At 46.6% G+C, this 24,887-nt stretch overlaps 3 protein-coding genes and 1 pseudogene across 3 annotated transcripts; 2 read left to right on the top strand and 2 right to left on the bottom strand.

Moving 5' to 3' along the window:
- Window positions 1-11,561: 11,561 nt before the first annotated feature.
- Window positions 11,562-12,586, top strand: LOC133889055 (indole-3-acetic acid-induced protein ARG7-like). The gene has a single exon (XM_062329498.1). It carries the CDS (start codon window positions 11,734-11,736, stop codon window positions 12,178-12,180), a length of 447 nt encoding a protein of 148 aa, XP_062185482.1. The 5' UTR covers window positions 11,562-11,733; the 3' UTR covers window positions 12,181-12,586.
- A 1,921-nt stretch (window positions 12,587-14,507) lies between these two features.
- On the top strand, window positions 14,508-17,348 carry LOC133887856 (uncharacterized; annotated as a pseudogene).
- A 1,004-nt stretch (window positions 17,349-18,352) lies between these two features.
- On the bottom strand, window positions 18,353-20,820 carry LOC133888184 (uncharacterized). The gene is made up of 5 exons (XM_062328336.1): window positions 20,692-20,820; window positions 19,965-20,172; window positions 19,788-19,867; window positions 19,597-19,694; window positions 18,353-18,748 (listed from the first exon to the last, which is right to left on the bottom strand). Exons 2-5 carry the CDS (start codon window positions 20,134-20,136, stop codon window positions 18,598-18,600), a joined length of 501 nt encoding a protein of 166 aa, XP_062184320.1. The 5' UTR covers window positions 20,137-20,172; window positions 20,692-20,820; the 3' UTR covers window positions 18,353-18,597.
- Window positions 20,821-20,894: 74 nt separating this feature from the next.
- Window positions 20,895-24,581, bottom strand: LOC133888182 (26S proteasome non-ATPase regulatory subunit 7 homolog A). The gene is made up of 10 exons (XM_062328335.1): window positions 24,191-24,581; window positions 23,856-23,948; window positions 23,691-23,772; window positions 22,829-22,925; window positions 22,676-22,751; window positions 22,399-22,457; window positions 22,181-22,303; window positions 21,543-21,600; window positions 21,348-21,433; window positions 20,895-21,190 (listed from the first exon to the last, which is right to left on the bottom strand). Exons 1-10 carry the CDS (start codon window positions 24,375-24,377, stop codon window positions 21,119-21,121), a joined length of 933 nt encoding a protein of 310 aa, XP_062184319.1. The 5' UTR covers window positions 24,378-24,581; the 3' UTR covers window positions 20,895-21,118.
- Between the last annotated feature and the right edge of the window lie 306 nt (window positions 24,582-24,887).

Genomic DNA, 24,887 nt, shown 5'->3' with positions numbered 1-24,887 from the left:
TTAAGCTAGACTATATATTTGTATTCACCGAATCTTGCATATGAAGACGGCCTGCACGGTGATCATGACGATGCGGCGGCACGCACGGTGGTGGTACTAAGCTGAGCGGCCAGGAGTCGTCCAGGGCGCACGGCACAGCCGCACAGGCGATTCACGAGGCGATCGGTTCCCTGATCAAGAATCACTGCGGGCTAAAATGTGCTAGAAACAGACGCCATGGAAGAGACCTCTGGACCGTTCTACTACTCGCCTACGAGCGTACGTAGAACACCGGACGCCGAGCGGGGGCGAAGCATTTTCACAAACACTTGAGCGGTTGCGCCGCCGCCGCCGCTTCTCTGAGCCGGCCAAACGAGCTGTCCTCTGCTTCTTCCGTCTCGGCGGACCACCATGGCCTCCGGCATCCGAGCCTGAGGAGGAAGTCGCCTTCTGCAATGCGGCTAATCTAGGCCAACCGGTCGGTAGTTGAAATAATGACCACCCTTGGGTCGAAACAAACGCCCACACCGCTTCACGGTGCAGCTCGCCGGACCGCCGCCGCACTCCGACAATGTTTAATTAACTTCCCTCCCCTTCCTCCTAGAGGCCCCGCAGCCACCAGCTTGCAACGACCAAGATAGGGTGGTCAAGTGCCCCGAGGGTTGGTGGTCGGTGTTCATGCAGTCTCGAATGAGATCGAAGAGATAAAAATGTAGCAGATAAAGCTCCTGCAGAGCTCAAGCTGATAAGTATGCCGATCCTTATGCAGGTGTACTGTCTGCCTTGTTGTACATACGTTAAAAAAAATTGATTCTTTCTGATTTGGCCTTCTACGATAGGTGTCGTTGCAGAGGACGACAAAGCGTAGTGGTGAACTGGTGAGCGATTAAACATTTCAGCATGGTATCCTAATGTTACGAGGTTCTATTTGTTCCCCATGAAATTTCAGATGAAGATAAAAACGTAGCAGATAAAGCTCCTGCAGAGTTCAAACTGTCTGCTCTGTAGTACGTACGTTAAAAAAATTGTTTATTTCTGTTTTGGCCTTTCTCTCTACGATAGTTGCCATTTCAGAGGGAAAACAAGCGTAGTTTAGCGATTAAACATGTCAGCATGATATCCTATTGTTACGAGGATTGAAATGTGAGGGAAAACAAGCAGAAATGTTAATGGTGAAAGAAAAAGTTCCTAAGCGTGAGATGCTAATTAACCTTTGTGCCTTGGTCGTTCGTGTTGGCCGTTGGCCGTGCTGTGCGTACACGTTCATGCATGATTACTTCGCTGACGACACTTAGAACAAACACTAAATAATCAAGGGGTGTTAGACAGTTGGTTAGGGGCAAAGGCGACCTCGGATAGGAAAGTAAGCCGTCATCACCATTCATTCATTCTCGACGTCGAAGGCAACAACCGGTGTAGACAGCAGCCAAGGGCTTAACAACGAGGAAAGAACCATTTGGTTGGTTCAGTTCGTTTCAGAAAACTGGAGATCCAGCCTGAAAAGGCAAAGGCTGACGCTTATTTTTTTGCCGAGACCTTTTGTTAAACTTTCACCGACCGGTATGGGCGATGATCATCTAGGCTTGGACTTTGTGGTGGGTAGCTACTAAGATCATCCCAACTATATTTTCTTCATTTCGTTTCCTTCATGATTCCCTTCTCCATTCCCATTCATTTTATTTTCTCTTATCTCCAACAGCTTCATTTCGAGAGGAATCGCGAAAGAAAAGGAGAGAGAATCCCGTTCTGAAAGGAATGACCATGCGAATCACATCGTGAAAGGAACCGTAAAGGAATTTTAGCCCACGAAAGGAATCCGTTGGAGCTGGCCTAAGACCACTCCCAGTGCTCCACCATCACTAGTGCCTTAAACATTTAAGAGGGTGCTATATAGGCAAAAATATGATGTGACAACTAAATTAAAGAGGAGAGATGAGCAGCTAATGTCTTTCCGAAGAAACAAGCCAGTCGTGAAATCCAACACTGAAGACATCACATGTAGCCACGTTGGAGCGCCACGGTTTCCTCTTCACTAGCTCCCGCAGATCCGCTGCTCCATCCAGCGGTCTTCCATGCCATCGTCCATTCTTCACCCTATCACGAGCCCCCTGTCGCAGAGCCAGGAGATCCTCCGCCACTGATGCCGGGAGAAGCTCCATCGCCGGCCCTAGAAGAAGCTCCTCCGCCACCACCGGTTGAAGATCGACACCGTTGCAGTCCTGATTCACATGGGTGGTCGGGAGAAAAAACGTCGAGATCGCGAGAAAGCATCTCCTCCGCTACCTGCTCGGCCACCGGCACCATCGCAACCTCAAATCACTTCTAGCTAAGGGCCTGTCGGTGAATCAGGAACCGGGGGTCCCCGAATCCCGAGGCCAGGTCAGCAATCTGCCACGTGGCGCCATCCCGTAGAGTTTCCCCCGCGAGGTAAAAAAGATTAAGTCCCGGGAGAGGGCGCTCGGGGCCACAGTCAGTGGCCCCCGAGTACTAAAGTTCCCCGATGATCTGCGAAGTCTAAGTGCCGGGAAGAAAGTGCTCGGGAAGGTGTACGGTGACCCCCGAGCACCTGAGTCCCCCGACGACCAGGAAGGCTAAGTACCGGGAGAAGTGTACCTAGGGCCGCGAGCGGTGGCCCCCTGGACGCCCAAGTATCCTGAGGACCCGCTGAAGGAAGTTCCGGGAGAGAGTACTCGGGGAGGTGAATAGTGACCCCCGAGTACTCGGTTCCCCGAGGACCAAGAAGGGTATTCTCGGGAGAGAGTGCTCGGGGAGATGAACAGTACCCCCGAGCACTCGGTTCCCCGACGACTCAAAAAGCCCCCTGACAGTGGCCCCAACAGGGGTCCGCTGATGAGGTGTTGGCCAGTCAGAGGCCTGAGGCTGCATTTAAGAGCGCGTGTGGCCTGTCACCTCCAACTGCTCCCGCCACGCTCGGTGTCAGTTCCTGCCATATTTTGGTAGAAGGGCGTGGGGTCATTAAATGCATGGGTCACATCCCGTGCCATCCGGTCCGTCTCGGGATAGCGTCGTGAGGGCCGAGGCGTTCCGTCTGCCGTGCTGCTGTGACAAGAAAACAAGACAGGGAGGGCACGCCGGGCCGCTCTGTGGCTGCCCGGTGGGCCCTCTCCACGGCGCCTGTTGCAAGGGAAAAGGGAAAAGAGGAAAGAGGCGGAAAACAGAAGGAAGTTTGAAGTGAGAAGAGAAGATCGAGAGCACCCAAGGCCAGCAGATACACACAGACCGAAGAACAAGGAGCCCCAGGCTCTAAGATAGATAAACATTCTTGTAACTAGCAACATCCTTAAGGGACTTTCTTAAGGCATTTATAGTATCCACACAGGAGTAGGGTGCTACACTCCCGTGCGGCCCAAACTTGTCTAAACGCCGGTGCATTTACTTCGTTCCGCACTAGGTCACTCCACCCCGCCGGCCATTGCATTCATACCCATTTATTTCTCCGGCGAACATATTCAGGATCATCTCCCGGCAGAATCTCTAAAAAGGGGTCCCTCAGGATCCCTGCGACAGGAGTTAATCCTCCGATAGGGCCCGACACTAATTTTTTGTTGAGTTTGCAGGGATACGTTTGTGATTGAGATTCATTACAATATGAGTATAGCATGAATTTGAGAATGCAGGAACATATGAGTATAGCATCGATAAAACAATACATTTGTTATTGAGATACAGTAGTATACTTCAGTTCATGTGTGAGTATAGCATGAATTTGAGAATGCAGGAACAAAAGAGTATAGCATCAATAAAACAATGCATTTGTGTTGAGATACAGTAGTTCAGAACACATGATTGGTTTTCATAATATGTTCCTATCAGTTATACAGGACACTCTTACTATTTCTTAAATTTGTGATATGTAGCTTATATGCATTCACTGACTGTTATTTTGATGTTTAGATCAACTAGGAAATTATATATTTTAACCGTGGCTATATATGTTGGTTGACAAAGCAATGGTATGTAGGACCTAATTGTTCTTTCTAGTTTGCATCTCTGAATTGTTTACCAAAATGGATTTTTACAATAATTGCTCCAACATGAAATAGTTAGGCATATTTGTGCTTGATATGCAAATTGATCCATCAAAACAGAACTATTATGACCGTTGATTTTATATCTTATCTTGATTAGGGTCCCATTGTATTATTCCAGGGTTCATCCACTAGGTGGTTTCATGAATTACTTACAACAGCCACAATTTCCATCCAGTAAAGCAGCTAATACATTGGAGAATTTCCATTTCGTTGGAGTTCCAAAGTCCTTTGCAGCATTCTCACCACCGCAAACTCCAACAGTACATTCACATATGCAAATTGATCCATCCGAGCAAAATGAAAAAAAAAAACACCATCAACATTGAGGATGCGGACAATGTTGATATTGGTAGGACTGGGAAGAGATTAAACTATACACCGGAAGAAGATGTTAGATTGGTAATGCATCACTTGTTTCAATTTTGAAAGATTGAGTATACAATATAATTCAGTTTTCATGTTAACAGTTTGCTTCTTTTACAATTTGTAGGTCAGTGCTTAGGTTAACAATTCGACAGACCCAATTTTGGAGAGATATAACTTAAGTGTACAACAGCACCACCCCCAACAGATCGCAAAAGAGAAGTAAAACAACTAAAGCTCCGTTGGCAGTGCATTAAGACAACAATCAATGAATTCAATGGTTGTTTCCGGTGGGGAAGGAGAAAAGGGAGGTGGCTAATAGGAAGGGGAGTCCGGTCGGGGGAGAAAGATGGGTGCCAGCCTGGAGAGGAGGGAGCTGAAGAGGGTTGAGGTGGCGCCGGAGAGAAGGACAACATGGGTGATGGAGAGCTCGACGGTGGGCTTCTTCGTGCGTGCGCAGGAGAGAGGGAAGAGAGACTGACCGGGGCGAAGACTCTACAGTGGTGGCAGCCTGAGGTGTGAGCGAGCACGACAACAAAGCGAAGAAGGGAGGTGGCGCCGCAGGAGGCTACGGTGGCGGTTGGCGAGCAACGGCGCGCGAGCGAGAACGTCTGCGAGGCATGACCGAAAGTGGGAGGCCATCAGTGTGGAGGGCGCATGGGCGTGACTAGGACGATTTGCGTGAGGGCTGCGGTGGTCACTGCCGAGCAGCGTGGCGCGTGCTCGGCTCGACGCACTGGTGCTACGGCTGAAACGACACGAAGGGGCGGAGAGGGGAGGCAGTGGTGCTTTACTGTGGACAGATGTTGACGGTCGAAGGTGGTTGAGCACGGCGAGCCTCGAGCGAATGGTGCCTCGGCAACAGCGGCAGTGCGCACGACTGTTAATGGCCGTGCAGAGGAGCCGCGGTCTCGGGACGGTGGCTCGCGGCTGGATAGCGCGATGAAGCGCGTACCAGCGCGGCGCAGCAGAGGGATCCGACTTGGGATGGCACACGGCGTGCGTGCGAGTTGATGCTGCGTGCTCGGTCATGGATGATGGTGTGTGTGATGCATGTATTCCCGTGTGTGTGCTGTGATTGTGCAGGGGAGAGGGAGAGGAGCAGAGGTGCTGCTACTGATGCTATGCTTGTGTTGTGCGTGTGTGCTCTATGTTTGTATGGTGTGGAGAGGAGTTCCTTGCAGGTGAAGGAAGGGGAGAGGAGAGGGGAAAATGGCTTTGGCTGCCAGTGGAAATATCAGTGGAGGGCATGGGCTGCCTTGGTCGGTTATCACACAGAGAGAGAGCAGGCATGGGAGCGATGTGGGCGTGAGAGAGTTGGCTGGTGGTGTGACTTTGGCCTATAGAAGAGAAGAGAGAGAGAGCAACAAGGTATGAGAGAAGGTGGCTGGTGTAGTTGAATAGAGAGATAGTAGTGAGATGAGAGAGTAGGGGAGTGAAAAGATCCGAGAGAGATAAATGAGAGAGATAGTATTTGAATGTTAAATAGAATGTGTGATAATTCAAATAGTTGTATTTGAATTTGAATTGAATTTCTCATCTTTCTCTCTCAGTACAACACGTATCATCATCTTTCTCTCTTCAGCATGCGCCAACTTTTAAATAAAAGAAGAAGAATATAAATCAGAATCTTACGAGAATCAAGAAACAAGAACGTAGAATTTTCTTGCGTGGAAATCGCGACTGTCGCCTTGCGCACCGCAACTTGCGACGCTAGTTGTCCGTGTTCGTGTGCTTGTTCTCGTTCATTGGCCGATCTACCAATCCCGGAATTCATGGGGGAATGGTACTTCTCGTAGTACTAGTACTTCACTATGGAACGAAACACCGGCGATCGAGTGGCATCGCATCGGAATCAGGTTTGGTGTCTGCACGAGTGAGTTTCATCACACTTTACACGTCCATGGCCAATCGATCGGAACAGGAGATGCTGTCCTGATCCACGCGTGCGCACAGCAACTCGATGATTTGTTGTTGCCGGTATTCTCTGCCTTCTGGTGGGTCGACAGCAGCATGGAAGCGAGAAAGACGAAGTTAACTTTTTCCTCGATCTGCTGAGGTATGAGGGTATCCGGTATCCATGCATGAGATCGAGGTACGTACGAAGGTGTACGACGAAATAGCAACCGTGCAATGGTCTGTCCCACTGATTTACTAGTACTTCGTATATATATATTCCTGGAACAACAATCTCAACATCGTAACGTGTTCTTTTCCTCTTTTGGTGAGAAGGGAACGTACGATGCGAGTTTTGTTCGTAGCAATGCCTTGTTCGTAATGGGAGATGTCGACCTAACAACCAAAACAAAACTCCAGCCAGGTCGTGAACAACCATGGTTATTCGTTAACGGAAACTCCACGGCACATTAGCATCTGTATGATCTGTTGCGTAATGGTAGGAGATGTGGACTTGACAACCAGAAAAATGGGTTCCATATACTGCGCATCTCATATCACGGATCTTCGTCCTTACTTCCTGCTCCCTGCCTCCCCGAGAAGACGTGTCATCGTTGTCCAGTGTCTGCACACAAACCGGCACTGGGTACCCGTTAACCTCTCAGCTCAAGGAAATTCACTTCACACATGCATGCACCGGCAGATTAGATAGATAACTAGATATATAAGTAGATAGTACTCCAACGTTGCCAATACAGTACTGGAAACTGGACCGGGGCACGAACCAGGGTACCACATCGTGCATGAGAGGCATGCGATGCCCGGCAAAGTAGAGTGGGCCGCGCGGCGAACGTGCCACACCAACCGGCCGGACCAGTAACCGGACCGAGCCGATTGCGCGCAGATTTGCCGTATCGTCCCCGCGCCGCCTGCGCATTAATTTAGGCGCTCCGCGAGCGAGTAAAATACTAGTACTCCTGCTGCGGCCGGAGCCGCGCCCACCCCACGGCGGCAGCGGCACATGGGTGGAGGCCGTTCGCTTGCCGCCGTGCGCGCCGATCGAGCAAGGAAAGGATACCGCCCCGGCCGCGCACGCCGCTTGGCTCGCGACGGCTCAACGGCCGCCACGTACGTCTTCGCCCCGTCGCCGCGCGCGGGGCCTGCGTTGCGTCGCGGTCCACTGCACTTGGCCGAGCGCAGCGTTACTCGTATCGAGTGCGCCAATCGTGGAGTCCGCGGTCGGTCGGTGGGGGCGCGTCCGTTTCGGTTGACCGGTACTAGCTCTCTAATGAAAGGAAATACTATAAGATCATTTAACAAAGGATTTTTATAAAATCTTGATTTATATCATCTTTTTTTATCTAACGGCTATCACGTGTAATTTAGAGTAAGAAATATAACACGTAGTATACGCAAAAAAAGTTTTTCTGTGAGATCGAGTCTTATGAAATTTACTTCCCACACTCATGGATCACAAATGCGTCGGTTACCGCTCGAAAATCACGGTAACAGCTGGATTTCAAAATTGATGTAATGAATTTTGAGCCTATTCTCTCTAAATTTTACGCGGTTATTATGATAACCAGCTATTATTGTGGATTTTTTTTTTGCCAAAACAAATTTGTGAACTTTGAGCTCACTTGCTCAGCTATTGGCTGGCTGCACGTCTGGTCGTACTCACCGATCCGTCCACGGTGCTTGCTGTGCTATGATGCTCTGCTCTAGTGCTCTCTACACTGATGGGAAGTTTGTATCCTTCTGCATGCTGAAGCGGCGAATTGCTACCGTTTGGCCTTTTGGGTCAGTGGCACGTGCAGCAGTACGTAGTCGCCGCTTTTGTGATACCGTTTCTTTCGTGTAGGCTCAGGGCTAGGGGTGGAAACTAGAGGTTGTAATTGCTTTGTTACGAAGCACCAAGCATGTGTTAAGGACAGTTAACTGGTATCATGCCTTTGACAAGGGATCTCACTTGACTCTTCATCCACAGATGCATGAATCAGATACAGTACTGTACTCACAAATGGATAAACAGCAGTGACGGATCCAAGATTTTAGGTAAAAGTGATCTAACTTATACGTAAATATTTTTTAATACCACAAATATAACGTGTCAACCTATAAGTATACAATTTTACTAAAAACACGATACAAATCTAAAATTTTACCAACATATAAATATGAAATTTGTGTTAAAAAGACTATCACCCATCTAAACACTATCAAAAGCGTTCTGTACCCATATGTGTCCTGCCTGCTGATGATCAGTAACGCACTCTTTTGCATCAAAGTTTCTTGATTAGGCGGCAAGCAAGATCAGGCACAGACCATGCATGTGCCAGCAAGTGACAGAGCACTATGATACAGATGAATGTACAAATATGCTCAGAAAATAATAATAAAAAAGATGGCACTACACTGCTACATATAAGAGCACAGAGAAAGAAAAAAAAAGATGGCAACCTGGCATGATGCCGGATGGCGCTGCACTGTTGTCGAGCCCAAGCCCCCCCCCCCCCACACGTTCCGTCCACGGCTTTAGCTCTTGTCGGCGCAGATGCTCTTGGGTCTTGCCATCACGGCCTCTCGCAGCAACGCCGGCGCGTTGAAAGCGTGTGGTGCCCAGAGATGGGAAATCAGGAGGGTCCGCTGCAGAATGCAGTCTGTCGCAGTCCGAGCCTCTAAGCGGACGGGAGCTAGCCGGCGATGCTTGAGGGACGGCAACAGCGAGCGGACGGGAGCCAGGTCGGCAACGCTACAGGAGGAGGAACGGCCGAGAGAATGAGGCTGAGTTGATCCGCCGATGGGCCTTGGGCCAGAGTAAAATCTTTGGGTGGTCTATGGCCCACCAGTGCCACCCTTTGAATCCGCCCCTGATAAACAGTGTGTCGCTAATAAGCTATTTGAGCATTATGCGGTAGGAAACATTTGACTGTGTGTTCGGTAGAAAACATGATCCTGAGTGAAACCTCTGCAGCTCTATCTCTTCCGGAAATGATGGTACTCCATCCGTTTCAAAATACTTGTCATTTTCTATTTAAAGTTTGACTAATAATACTTCTTAAATTAGCAAGTTAAGTAAAGTAGAAATGGTATTACTAGATTTTCCATTTAAGGTGCTATAAGCATGTTATATACATATAACCGTTTGCATATGTTTTTGTTAAAAATTGTTGGTCAAAGTTCAAATCAAAAAATCAAAATTGACAAGTATTTTGAAATGGAGAGTTCAAACCAAAAAATCAAAATTGACAAGTATTTTGAAATAGAGGTAGTATTTCAAACTAAAATAAAGTGAGCATGTCGGCAAAATTTACTCCATGCTATCTATTACTCCATCCACCATAAAATATAGGACGTATTAGAATTTAAAAAGATCAAATTTTATATTTTTTAACTAATAATGAATCAAATTACACATATATTTTAATGTAGAAAAGTTATATCAATAGACCATATTTCATAGATATTTTAATATAATATTGATTTTTAGCAATTGATAATTTATTACAAAATAAATTAATGATCAAAATATATTTTCAAAGTCTAATACATCCTATATTTTAGGACAGGAAAGTACCTAACATAATAAGCCAGGACTGACATGCAATAGCAGAACCTGAAAGGGGCTAGGTGTGAGCCTATCAGGGCGTGCCCTGAAATCTTCATGGCGATCCTTGAAAAGTGAAAACTACCACTCCGGCAAGGATTGCACGGCGCTGGCGCATAATCCGATGAGAGATCAGACAGATCAAATTCGGGCACATGTGCAGCCGGATTGACTGCCCGCCCTGCTGCGGACAGCGCCCGGTCACATGCACGAGGAGCAGAGGCCACTCCGATCGCCACCTGATCGATCGCTGATCGAACCGTAGGGAGCCACTACGCTCGGCTGCCTCATCAGAGCTTTGCCAAAAGGCCAAGGATTCGTTCTCTCTCTCAGGCATCAACACCACCGATGTGATGTGACAATGTCATTATGATGCCACTGTGTCTGCAGCGAACAGCGATGCATGATGTTGTACTGTATCGCCTGTACGTGGTTTTCTTTTCCTTCTATTTTCCTTGACAAGCAGAAGCTCAACAGTGAGCATGGTATGGGTTTCTGGTGGCCATGACATGGTCGAGCAGCATTACACGCTTGCAAAATGCCAAATTTTGTTCGACACAGCGTTACGATCCACACTAGCATCCCTGTTTCAGAAAGATCGCGAGCAGTGCGTGTCTACGTGATTTATTTTTGCATAACAGCAGCATTTCAACGTGCCTAGTATTATTCATTTCTTGAGGAAATATAATAGGGAAATAGATTATGGCCGCCGATCCCAAATGGCTCATGACATACACGCAAAAAAGGAATGCATTGAATAAGTGGAAGGAAAAAACGGGATATGCATAAGAAAGAAAGTTTGTGCACTCAATTTCTTGGTATATGGATGGGCATAAATCGATCCATGATCCACTTGTCTATCTCTATTTTGGTAGCACAAGTCTGCAAACCAATCTATGCACCTTGCACTTTGACGGTGGGATATTAAAACACTAAGCATGTGCACTTAACAGGAACTTAGAAAGGAATGCTACAGAGTACAGAAGTCAGGTTCGGATTTGCCACTGGGCAACTAGGTCATGACCCAAGTCGTAGGCTCGTAGCCTAATTGTACTAAGTAGCATAGCTACCATTTGAATTATAGTCCAAGTCGTGATCTAGCTGCACTTACGAAGAAGACAACTGATTGCCTCAGCTATTAGGCCAACCCAGCTCCGCCTTTGTACAGAGTTATTAGGAGTGACAAACTTTTGTTTATGTGCAGTGTCATTCTAAAGGCATCAATCCAATGTAAGGAACTTATAATGACATGAACATCACACGAGACCAAGTTGTTCAAGCTATCAAAGAGGTATGATCCGATTCTGAAAAGTGGAATTTGACTGTACGTCTATATCTCAATGCACTTATCCGAAAATAAGATGACATATTTATGAAAAAATACATAAGAGTATTTTTTTGAATGACCGTTGACCTAATAATACATAATAAGTGTACTCCATATGAAATTGGCCAACAGGAAAAAAAAAAGGCACAACCACAAACGAAACCAATAGCTGAAGAAGAAAAGAAAATACTACTCATATTTTGGTGTGTGTGTGTGGGGGGGGGGGGGATTATGTAATGAAAATATGAAATGGAGTGGACGAATAAAGTCCCATCACCTTCAAGCATAATTTATTCCAGGTCCACTGGACGACCGGCCCAAAGGCAGAGGCCCCCCATTTCGCGAAGGGACCCCTCCTCCCTATAAAGCCTCCCACCCCGTCCCCTCCAAAAGCCAGCTCCATTTCACAACTGACTCGTCGTACGCCACCGATTCACCCACGTACGAGCAACAACCGCGCGGCGCTCGGCTCGCCCACAGCTCCAGCAGCTCAGCACCGTGTCAAAGCGATGGCCAAATGCAGCGGCAAGATCCGCTATATCGTCTGGCTCCGGCAGACGTTGCGGCGGTGGCGGTCCCGCGCGGCGGCGCGCGCGGCGGTGGCGGCCGGGGAGGCGGTGGTGGTCCCGGCGGGGCACGTGGCCGTGTGCGTGGGCGGCGCGTCGCGGCGGTTCGTGGTGCGGGCGGCGCACCTGAACCACCCGGTGTTCCGGGAGCTGCTCCGGCAGGCGGAGGAGGAGTACGGTTTCCCCTCCGGCGCCTGCGCCGGCCCCATCGCGCTCCCCTGCGACGAGGGGCTCTTCGAGCACGTCCTCCGCCACCTCTCCTCCCCGTCCAAGGCGTCCCGGTTCGTCACCCTTGACGACCTCAAGAGCGGCGCGCTCTCCTGCTGCTCCGCCGCCAGCGAGGCGCTCCCGCTCCTCCATGGCATCGCCGCCGACAAGGCCGTGTGGTGAATGAAGCCCACTGGACGCTAGCCGCTCCGCGCGCCATTGCGCGTACGTGTGCGACCATTCGTGGCTTCTCTTTTCCTTTTATTTTTTCGCTCTCGCTCCCTCCATTTCCACACGAGAGGAGCTGGGAGTCTGGGACGCGACGGAAACAAGCAAGCAAGCAGGATGAGAGCGGCCGGCCGGAGGCGGTGAAGTGAGATGGCTGAGAAAGTCTTAGGATTTTTAGACGGTCTAGTCTAGTCATCCATTCATTCCCTTGTCAAATCTGGGAAAAATTTAGTGGCAGAATTTTTATTCTTTCTTCTTCTTTTTTTCTTTTTTCCTCTCACTTAATAATCCTCCGTTGTAAATACTACCTGTACGACTGCGATTCGGCCAGCATTGCAAGTGAAAAACATTCCTTTTCTGCTCAGTCGCATTGCAACCTTGCACGACTTGCAAGTAAACATTATGGCTTGTACTACTTTCTCCTGCACTGCCTGGCCAATGGCTATTCTTGCCATGATTTGCCATATTTTTCGTATGAAACTTGTAAAAAAAAGATCGAATTGTCCAGGGCAAGCCTAGAAAAAGGAATTAACAAAGTATCTTCAGTTTTTTAGTTTTTCTGCAAAAAGGATGGTGTAGGAGTTAGCAGAAGCTCACTAGAATATATCTTCAAGCTGTCGCTAGGCTGGTCGCAATGATTATGGTATCATCAGCCACCGCCCACCGAATAAAAGGTCGATAATTGACAACACAAAAGTATTGGTCTACTATTTTTTTTTTCCTCTCGGAAGATTGCTCAACTAAGGGCATAGAGCTTCCTGATTTAAATTATCTCGGAAAGTAATTTTATGAGGAAAAAGATTACATGGTTGAAAGTTATTATCTAAGATAAATTTTATTGGTGAAGTGATTATATAGAGAAAGTGAATTAGAGAAATTGTTTTCTTTAGAAATCAAAAACTATAAATTGTTGTTTGACAGAGCTCTTACTTATTTTATTTTAGAAGCTGATCTAAAAGTTCTATCAAATAGATGCTAAACTATGATCAACCTTATGGAAGGTTAACTTGAGCACTTGAGCTTGAAGGTACCAGTAATGTTGCTGTGATCGGGATTAAAGTACTTTCACCGCTGAACTGAGACCATCAGGCTCTGCAGCTGCAGTGCAGTGAATCACCAGGGACGTGATTACTGCTTTTCTAAAACCACCTTTTCGTGGAATCTCAGCACAAAACGGTATTGCACGGGACTCCATTTTTAACAGCGCATAGCATGGCAAGCCAAGTGAAAGATTCCATTTTCTTTTCCTCCCTGAAAAATAAGATTAGATCAGGATACCAGCTGCCAGCAAAGATAAGGCAATCAGGACGGACCCAACTCCCATCATCCATCATCCATACGAGATGAACAAGTCACCCGGTGAGAGGAGAGCTCACTTGCCATTAACACAGCAGGCTTCATTGTTTACGGCTGGGTAAAGGAACAGAGAGAGGCGACCCGTGAACCTCTGGCTGGCGTACTTCTTCACTGTGCTGCGGGCCTGCCGGCGCTGCCCAATCTGCCGCCGAGGCGCGTCCATGTGGGGCGTGGTCCCGGCTGCATGTGTGTTGATACCCAGCAGCCCGGGGCAGGCGCACGGCGGGTTGCCCAATCCACCTGCCGCTGTAGTCCTTTCGAGCTTTATCCGTAGTCCTCCGCCTATCCACAGGCCGGCGGCGTTCGCACGCCGGTCAGCACCACAGTTCAGTCTGGCTTGGAGGAGCTGTTATGAACAAATTTCAGCCACTGCAGTCAGATAAAAATTGACCAAATCTTTGTGTTCAAGTCGATTTTGTGTTTACTTTGTCGCTGCGACAGTTGCATGCCGGGACCGCACCGTGAACCATGGCCGTCCCCTTTTTGAGATGACCGAGGTCCCCATGGGTTGAAATCGGCCCACAAGGGTAGCAATCACAGGACGCTCAGTAAGCGGCACGGAAAGTGAAAACGGCCCACAAGGGTTGCAAGTCGAACGCGCCGGCCCAATCTGTCGCCTTTAGGCTCACCACATCTTTCATCGTTGATAGTTGCAAGTTAGAACCTCCTTCTAACTTGGAGTGAAGGCAGCTGTACTTTCTATCCATCAAAGATCGAACATCACGCTTGCTCTTTGTATTTCTCGTTAAGACGATTTTGTATTCATGGATAGCTAGACGTCTGTAATAACTTTATCGATCTGAGTACTCCGGTACAAAAGTAGAACCCCTCCTTCGTGGGTTCCTCCGCCGCCGGCGTCACTTCTTGCTGCTGAAAGTTTTGCGCGCGGCTTGCTCTTCTCGTTGGTTGGCAGCGTGAAGTGAAGGATGAGGAAGTTCGCGTTCCACGCGCAGAAGCTTCTCAAGATGGCCAACTTCCTCGAGTTCAAGCGGGAGAAGGGCCACCGCGAATCCGCGATGGCTTCGTCACCCAGCGCTACCGCATCGTCGAGAGGGACGACTACAAGAAGGACTCCTGCTCACTATCCCCCTAACCCTACCCTCGGTTGCCTGTTAAATGGATCAACTACTCGTGCTGTATTAGTTGCAATCTGTTGATTGATCTTGTCGATGAATTTGATCATGAGCAATTCACTGTAAATTTCCGATTGGTTCTGTCGTGGCAGGTACAACGGGATATGCTTGATGGTGCAAAAGCAAGTGAACATCATCAAGCAGATGGACCCAAGAGACCCTTTCAGGATCGACATGACAGACATGCTGCTCGATAAGCTGTAAGTTCATGCAGATTAGGCTCTAAGCTTCTCTATGCATTGCTTGTGTGAATTTCGTGCTGGAGAATTAATATAGATTAGAACCCTCAAGTTCCTTAACCTTATAAAGTTGCTGCCTTTAACTGCGATTGGATTGTTGATTTGTTGTGGAGTTATGGTCTTATATGTTAGAACTCGATTCTATAGTTGCAGCTGACTGTTTCGTTCGCTATTTCAGGTACGTAGGGAAGATATAAAGTTGAGCGTATATTCTATTTCTCATGCTATCAATACATTTTGTATCAATTATGTACTGATTACCTAGAATTTATTGCAGTTTAAATGGTGGCAAAGATGGCTTGAATAACCCTTTATGAGACCATTAGCTTATAATTATATCCTTACCTTCTTTCAGTGGCGGACCCAGGCATGAAGCAAAGGGGTGCTAATTACTACATACTAAAATTTTCACTAGTTTTTAATTTAAAGATATGCTATCCAAAGTACAATGTCCTTTATGCACAACGAATATTCATCACTTGTTAGGCTCAAAATTACATAAGGTGTTAGTTTGTTTTCATTGAACCTAACACGAGCAGTTCATTCATACTACTGAACTTTTTTCCAATGGCCAGAAACATGAAATGCTCTGAAATTAACATAAGATTTTTTAGATGTTAAGGTCTACACCGACATAAGGCATTCATTTTGGTAGCTTAATCAAAAGCATTGTAATCCAAACTTCAATAAGTTCTCAGTTCTACTTGCTTACACAATTACAATTGTATCTCTTTGGAACATCTGAATCTGTAAATGTTCGGACAAGCATTTGCTGAAACATCGCAGTTCACAAGTCTTTCACATGGAAATTAACTACTTTCTCGTAAGCAACGCACAAATGCCATACCAATTGCTTAACAGCAGCTAAAAGAATTAGCTAAAGCATGAGCTATGATGATATCCCAACCACTCATCAGAATTAACAACGCTGAACAGAAGTACATAACAAAGAGCAGAGCAGAGCGAAGTCTGACCATGTAAGAATGTGGAGAGGCCTCCCTTGGGCATGTAATCGAAGATGAGCAGTTTCTCCCCCTTCTAATTTTCTCTCTCTGTTGCCCCCAAACAAACAGTACCCCTGCGAGGGAGCCTGCAACTGCAGAGGTAATGCCGGTGTCGGTCGTCGGGGGCTCGGGGCTTCAGGGCAGAGGGAAGCTGGCCAGCCGGTGCCGAGCAGTAGGGGAGGCTTGGGGCAGACCGACGGAGGATATCCGGGAGCCTACGGGCTACAAGATGGCGTCGGGAATCAAGGATAGACAGAGAGGATCCGGGTTCAGGAGCCCGTAGGGCTTACGGGCGCACGACGAAGGCTGCAGGGCTGCTGGGGACTGGCGGGCGGCAGCTTTGGGACCGGGGCTGACGGGATGTGCCGACTGCTGCCAGCCGAGACCGAGAACGCGAGAAGGGCGCCGTCTCGCGGTTCGCTGGCGGCAGGGACGTAGGCTCGCTCGCTGCTCATAGGGGCCAGGAGCACCGAGCATGGACTGATGTTGTCTAGTGGTCTCAGGGGCTCACGGCCTGGGCTTTGCCGCTTGAGGGGAGGGGTGCTAAATGGGCTTGAGAAGATGCTATCTATTGGTTACTTGGGCCAAGCCCGTGCTAGAGCCCCCCTAGCACGGGCCGTGGATCCGCCCCTGCGGCTTCTGTCCATACAAACAACTTTTAGCTCTTTGTTGGACTCTCAGCTTTCTGCATTTGCACCGGGATTAAATATCATAAACCATCAGCTGTGGTAGGGCTTGATCCTGAACATGGCAATGGATTGCTTTTGTTTGCGTACTAGTGTTGTGACTATAAGGCATGGGTGCATCATGGAACTTGCTATTATATTGTTTTGATTGAGTGAATCCTCCTAGTTGCAGATATCTGAACATATTCCATTTTGGCCAAATCATATAATTCCTGCCCGATGAAGATTTGTCATTTTGATGTTTTCTCTGTTACTGGCCTCCTCATTTGTGTTGCCTGACAAAGATTCTTCAATTTCAAGTATAATATGGGTGTAATTTCAACAAAAAAGAGCTTGTTACAATGTGAGAAACTTTCAGTGAGCTCCTCCTGCAGGTCTCTCTCCCCGCTGACCTCTATCTCTACATCGCTTGTTCACAATACATATGATATTCTATTTACCTTATTGTTTGCTAAATTATTGCAGGCGGAGACTTGCATAAGTTATGGTGCATATCAAGATGGCGGAGCACCTTAAAGAGGCGGTGACATACATCGAACAGGGCCATGTGCGTGTAGGTCCAGAGGTCGTCACCGATCCAACCTTTCTTGTAACCAGGATTCCAGGAACATGGAGGACTTCATGGCCTGGGTGGATTCTTCAAAGATCAAGAAAAAAGTCATTGAGTACAATGATGCATTGGATGATTATGATGCCATGGCTTGAGAGTAGTGTTCAGCCCTTCCAGCTACCCCCTCCGATACACAGCTTTACTGATTATGTTCTGACCATTGCTGGAAAGTCGATATCATACCCAACATATGCACGTGCCAATGCTAACAAGCCTTGTTCATATCTAGCGCATTGAATGCGCTTCACAATCACTCGATACATACCCTTTCCTCTTTTCGTCCATTTCTCAGCAAGAGCTACCTGAATTGAAGCAAGCAACCCTAGTGAAGAAGAAGAAAAGTGGTCGAAGACTACGAGTCGAAACTGATCCTTATGGACTAACTGGAAAAGTACGAGCTGTAAATCCAGCGTGGGGTGCAGAAGGTTTTGATCCTGGCTATGGAGCTACTCATCCGACGTATGATATTTTTTAGGCCAAAATCTGAGGCAGTTACTTGTTGCAGAGCTGCTTGCATGTGCATTTGGCTGTCTTGCGTTGCAGATGCTAATACAGTTTTGTAGTTTTTTTGGGACTATTTTTTAGTTGGTTAATGATACATCATTACGCAGAAGTTGTGATATTGGGTGCGGTATCGGCATGATGTGGGTGTTGTCACCTTGTTAAGGGTGTGCTTCACTTTATGATGCTGCGTCACCAAGTTTAGACTGGTTCGGTGACTCCCCTCGTATTCGTTCAAGTGCGTGCCTCCTGTCTAGGAATTGCCTGAGAACCATATCTTGATCAGTTGGAATGATATTCGGAACTAAGAATATGCAGAAGTTGTCTTGAATCTTGATGTCAGTTGTGGATAGAACTTATGCAGAACGAAATTAAACATAGCTGAGTCTGGAAATAATTTTTTTTAAGGTTTAGCCTCATCATACAGGCCTGGAAATCCAAAAGGATGTATAAATATATCGCAATTCCCAGAAGCAAGTTCTATGAGATGTACAATATTTATGAACTTCTCATTAAGATCACAGTGAAGTTTCCATAAACTTACATGTTAGTGGCTCAGTAGTCGGTGCAAAGCCAACGATCATCTGCTATGTTGTGATTTCAGGATACAAAAATACAGTCAGCAGATTGTCAGTCCAGAGGGAGTTGCAAATTGCAATACAGATCCAGCCATCCAGGCCATGCATCATCTGATGAACTCGTGCAGCAGTTGTGAAGCATCGGGTGTTTCAACTGGATATATGAGCTATTGATCTGTGAAGGAATCATAAACAAGGCATCAACTAAGTATCGCTTCCTGCATCACCTAGACTAATATTCTGTCAGCAGCTACAACTATGAAGCTTAGGATTCTGAATCAACTTCTGATGTTTGAGAGGCTCTACTGCCTTTTGATTCCTGCATCTCCACCTCAACAGTAATCACTTCTGTTGACTTGCCATTTTCCGTCTCCATCCTTCGTAACTTTTCTTTCTGTATGGCACGTAGCTCGTACCTGCAAAAACAGAATGTGTGTAAGGAAAAGAGAAAATCATATAGCTCAGCTCATCAAACAGCAATAGCTCAGCTCTCAACTTTTTAGAGGGCTGTTGATGGGAAATTGGGAATAGATAATAGCACATTCTGTGCAAGGTTGCAGAGAAAACGGCAGTAAATTTTTTGGTTAAACAGTCCCCATGATTGCCAATTATGTCAGTTTTGATCCTTGAAATTTCGCATTTTTTTGCTTGGCAACATAGCTTCATGTTAAGAGATTCCTATACATAGCTTCACTTACTTATTCTCGAGACAACTTACAGATTGCACTTTTTAGCCTAAACAGGGAGGGCTCACTATTTTTTCAGGTCATCTATGTAGTTGAAAATCCATTCCATGTGATCTTTCAAGCAGTAAAACTTTGTGCAGTAAAGAACAATCACCTTCCAACATTCCATGATAGCAAGTACAATAAACAGAATCATAGCATGTACTAATAGATAATGCCTAAGAATGTAACGTTGCAGTTAGATGACAATATGACCTCGTCAGTCACCAATCCATTTCGCTGAATGTATATGTACGAGGACAGCAGAATACTATATCGAAATTGAATTATGTACGAGGACAGCAGAATACTATATCGAAATTGAAAATGTCACAGATAAACTTGGATCTACTGATGGCAATGAAGTGCACAGAAGATATAAGTCGATGAATTTTACAAAAACAAAACAAAGTGAGATGCTAGTCAGTTCGTGTTGCTAATTTTGCTCATTGACCACGTTGATCAATACTGAGAACCTAATCTAGCTCCACAGCTGGAGCGTCACCCACACATGGGAATACTGTTGGATGAGAGCTTACGGTGAGTTATAACTCTTGGCGAGCCGGAAGTATATCCTCCAGAACTGCTTATCCTTCATGTGGCGAGGGCACAGATCGTACCGAATCTTGGCGAGTTCCTGCACGCGAAGCATACAGATGCAGCTCACACTTCACAGTCCTTTGCGGATGGGCAGAATTGAGCAGTACGACGAGATCCGCGGGAAACCAACCTTGGCTTTGGATAGCACGAGCACGGCATGCCGCTCCTGCCAGCTGGTGAGGTCGCCGGCGGTCGCCTCCGCGGAGCCTTCTGCGATCAACACACATCGTCATCAGGATCGAGCCGGATCAAGTGGGGGCAGAAGAATTGGGAGGGGATGGGGGGGGGGGGTGGATTTATTGATTGCCTTGGAGCTGGAGGGCGACGGACTTGAAGGCGTCGGGGGAGAGCGTCCGTAGGAAGTCCAGGAGCTGCGGGGTCACGCCCAGCTCCTCGTCCTCCTCGGCCGACTTGCTTGCGCCGCCGCCCCCGCTGCCGCTGCCCCGGCGGCGAAACGGCCACGAGAAAGAGAAGGCCATGAGGGAGGGACGCAAGGCGAGCCGCAGTCAGTTGACGACAAATTTCAGAATTTGACATCCAATTCGCGTGCCACTCTTAAATTAACACCTAATTCGTGTGCTTTTTAAAATATAACATCGAGCATACAAATTTCTTCAGAATATAATATCCGCGCTAAAGGGATTGGCGCGGAGTTGGTGCGGAGGTGCGAATTTCTCAAATTTCGTGTTTATCTCCGTCGAACCGGACTAATATACCCTTGTAGACTGTTTATTACCCGCACCAACCCCTTTGGTGTGAAAGTATGGAAGTTCCGTGCTAAATCCTTTGGCGCGGACAGCTCGTCCAGCCAGTCTCTCACTAAACTCTTTGCATCGCTGGCGCTGGACTGTGAAACCTTCGCGCCAAATAAGTCTGCACAGGGGCATATTAGTCTGGTCCGAAATTAAGAAATTCGCACTTCCGCGCCAACCTCTTTAGCGTAGATGTCACATTCTGAAAAAATTCGTATGCTCGATGTTATATTCTGAAAAGTACGTAAATTAGGTGTTAATTTCAAAGACTCGTCAGTTGACACGCACACGCCGATGGGCTGAGATTCGAGAGCGACGGCGATCTCTGGCTCTCCGCGGTAGAGATCAAACCGGTGTGTTGGATATCTCGGCGGAAGAGAACCTGATTCCGTACGCCACACTGCGTGGCCGTTTGGGTCCGTCCGATCGAGGTGGAAGAGATTGTTCTACGTGCACGTGGATATGTTTCATGATGGTTATGGCTGGCAAGACGTGATGCATCAGATGAAATAATACAGAAAAAATTGAGGTATGATCCAAAGCTCATACAGTGTAAAAGGTTTTTCTTGCCGTTGACCTCATCGTACAAAAAATAAAGATCAAAATGTCCATTCAAGGTCAAGACAAATCGGTTCAAGAGCAACCGTGCTAACATGTCACACGTTCCTTTTTTTCTTGGACACCAATGGGTCAGAGATCAAAATCGCATTTAGCTCCCAGCAGCAGTAGGAATGGAGGTTGGTTTTGAATCCTCAGCCTTCTCGTGCTCCTTGTTTAGCATCTGGAATCACAATAAATTAACAATTTTAGATTTTCATCCCAAATAAATGTAAAATAGAAGATATCAATCTACAGGGAAGCATAATCATAACCTATTCTGGGACAGAATGCAGATAGGGACTGGAAACAGCTATCGTAGGCAAATAGAAACAACCAACCTTATTGTTGATCAAGTTGTGAAGTGCAATGACACTCCGGATCAGAGAAGACAGGTATATGACCAACATCATATCATTTGTTTTCACTGCACGATGGAAAGGGAACATAAGGCTAATGCGATAAGAAATCCCAGAAAATATAAATATGAGGTCAATTATGATAAATCAAAGGCAAGATTCATGATTACGGATTACCTGCAAAAGCTTTAATCAGCTCATTTACGTTGAGATTTGGAAGGAGATTAAACACATCCTGCAAAATGAATTGAAATGAATACATCTAACTCCATGGGAACAATCTGCAAGCGCTTCACAAAGACTTTGGACGGAATTAAAAATTATTGCAATGATACTTCAGGCGCTAGTTAGAAGATCAACTGATCAAGCATAACTATGTGTGGTACAACTATGTAAAGCTTGGCCTAAAAGAACAAGATCAGAAAAATAACCCTTCTGAAAAAATCGATATGTAGAAAGCATGGACAAAATTAGATCAAACATCTATGTGGCTGCAAAACCACTGGGAACTAAGAATGCCTGTACATTTCAATGCATAAGCAATTGTTGAACTTTCATTTAAAAAATGAAAACATTCTAAGCACGTTTCAGTTTTCTTTCAGTGTTTAATACAATTAGTTGGCTCACCCTGGTAGCCTTGTGAATGGAGGTGTACCGTGTACCTCAAACATTTAATAAAATAAAAGGATGTAGCACATGATAACTTCTGGATAGGACCAAATCCAAATAGGAATCATTAAGACTAGCGAGGGAATCGAAGGTATGCAAATGTAACTGCTAAGAGTAATATATGACACGTTACGAGAAAGACTAACCTGCAAATGGTACAAAATCTCATGATTCAGTGGGAGTTTCCCTTCAATTACAAGATCCAAATAGCTTCGGATCTCCCTGAGCCTTGCATCCAGTCCTTTCAAGGCTGCAAGCTTGCTAGTGACCTTCATTGACAAGGTGATAGATTAGTGGTGTGGCGTAAAGATTAGTGGTGTGGCGTAAATAAAGCATCATGTAAATTGCCCTCTTGAAATATTACCTCTGTTGCAAGTGTGCTTATTGTTGTGTCCTTGACATCCCTCAGAAGGTGCTCAACTCCTAAAGACAGCACAATGCATATCGGTTAACAAACCATTGCAGCAAAGACAGGATGATTTCCTCTCTAGAACTCATAATTAGCATCAATATTTTTATTGCTGAATATGAACTTGGCTAACAGAAGACCCTACATGATGACATGATTGAACAATAGCCTCTGACTTAAAATGCCAATAAGCATACCCTTTCTCATGCAATTTCAGATGAATGAGCCTTACCGATTTCCTCAACTTCATGAGCAGCAATTTCTGATGGAACATGGACAAACACTTTCTGACTTTTCTGAGTAGCATTCTGTAAAGGACAACCATGTACATTAAAACACTGAACAAGCAAGAGCAAATCTCCAACTTCTCGGACCGCGTAATTACCTCTTTAACCTCTTCCACAGCATAATACGCTTTAGTGGGTATTCCCAACTCCTTGGGTTGAACATCAATAATCACCAGGACAGGATTAGGAACATAACTGCAAATTGAAAATAAGAATTCAAATTAACTGCTACAAGAATGCCACAGGGAATACAGGATGAGCACCCAATGACGACGGCATCATAATTAACTTTTCAAGGAAAACCCAATAATTCTTTCATTACCACAACCAGACACCCCTTAAAAAGGATACAGAAAATATAGATAAAAAATACATATGACGTTTCAAGGTTTTAAATTAAGTTTTTTTTTTTAGGTCTACAAACCATTAGAAGGTATTAATACTAATAGCTCTAAAAAATCATGATTTAGCTTCACCCAACAAGTTGATTCTTTTAATGAAGTATGTGGTGGAGGAATTACGGTGTTGAAACTAAGTCAGGTGGAAATTTATCATGCTGACTGTTGTCTTGATGTTAGTTTCATTGCCAACAATCTAGATCAGAACTGCATTGGCAGGAGAGAAACAGATACAATTTCATTGGCAGGATAGTAAAAGATACAATTCAAATCTACCAGAACCCACATGGCTTGAAGCATTACAGAACAAAAAAATTGAGCACACATAACAATTGCCTATCATTAAAACTAGGTGAAAAGGGAGTGAATAAGCTACAGAAACTAGGTTATTCATAACAACACTTCAAACGGTCGTACTAGCCTGCCTGAAAAGTTATTCATTTGTTTTACAACTTCGGACGGTATAAATAAAATTGTAGCTGATTAAACAAAAACACTACTTATAAGAGGGCAGAACTTAACGAACAATTATATGATATATGATTATAGCACAGAATCATACCTGTTGAACAAAGCATGGATATCCAGGTCGTTCTCCCTTAGTTTTGGACCAGTGCTGTACCAGCCAACAACATGCTCCTTGGCTGCATAGGAAATAGTTCATCGGGCCAACAGAGTCAATCACATAGCGCAAGCCCAACAAGCTCGGAGTTCTGAAACAGCATACCATTGATCCTCTTGAACATGGAGAACATCGACTCATGGTAATTGTGATCCAGGAACCAGATCCTCGGATCCTTGTCATCCTCCTCGAATGGCACTGCAAAAATCAGGCGTCAAGCGCACCGCAGGTTGCGGATATAGCAAGTTACCCCGGAACAACTTCATAGATCTAATCATGTGAAAGCACGGCAATTCACGCCAGTAGATCTATATACATCTACACAACACAACCGAATTCGCGAAACCCTAGACACAGCACGAAGCGCAGGCCCCCTGGAAAGGGACGAGGACATGCCTGGGCCGGCGTAAACCCTAGCGGAGAGAGGCAGGGTCGCCTACCGGCGTAGGAGTTGGTGACGTCGACGGAGCCGCGGGAGGAGGTGCCGAGGAGCACGCCGACGACGCGCTTGCGGGTATCACGGGCGACGCGGTTGTAGTGGTCCACGATGCTGAGCAGCACCAGCGGGTGCACCACCACCCGCTCCAGCGTCCGCCCCGACAGCTGCGCCGCCTTCACAACGTCCATCTCCTCCCTCCCCTACTTGCCGGAGCCCTAACGCAACCACGGATCTGCGGCGCACGGCCTCGCTCCTCCTCTGTGTCGGCTCGTGTGATTGGCAGAGTTGTGTCGTTGCTGCTGCTGCGCCGGCCGCCTCTGTGCTTTGCTTCCCCCAGCTCCCTCCCTTTCTTGCGGATGCGGAAGGTCGGGCTCGTTTTTGAATTATGACTTGGTGCGAGGGGAGCAGCGTAAAAGGACTCGCCTTGCAGCTCTGCGCACCGTCTGATTGGAAATGATCGTCTCAGATTGACCTTGGTGGATCCGAATTGGGCCTTCGCCCATCCACCGGGCTGGTCCGGGTTCTGGTTTTCCGTCGCATCGGCATCGTCGACTCATCGACGGCGGACGGAGATCTTGTGCTCTCCTCATAATTTAGTATTAGGAATCTACTGTTCTCCGACTTCCCCCCTCTTTTCCCGTCGCCAAACGCAACCTCAGAGGAATTGGATCCGTCGACGGCATCGTTTCCGTCTCGCC

Source organism: Phragmites australis, chromosome 13, assembly GCF_958298935.1.
Source record: "Phragmites australis chromosome 13, lpPhrAust1.1, whole genome shotgun sequence".
NCBI classification, from domain to species: domain Eukaryota; kingdom Viridiplantae; phylum Streptophyta; class Magnoliopsida; order Poales; family Poaceae; genus Phragmites; species Phragmites australis.
Note: the sequence above shows the minus strand (reverse complement) of the source record. Positions and strands in the feature narration are given on the sequence as shown.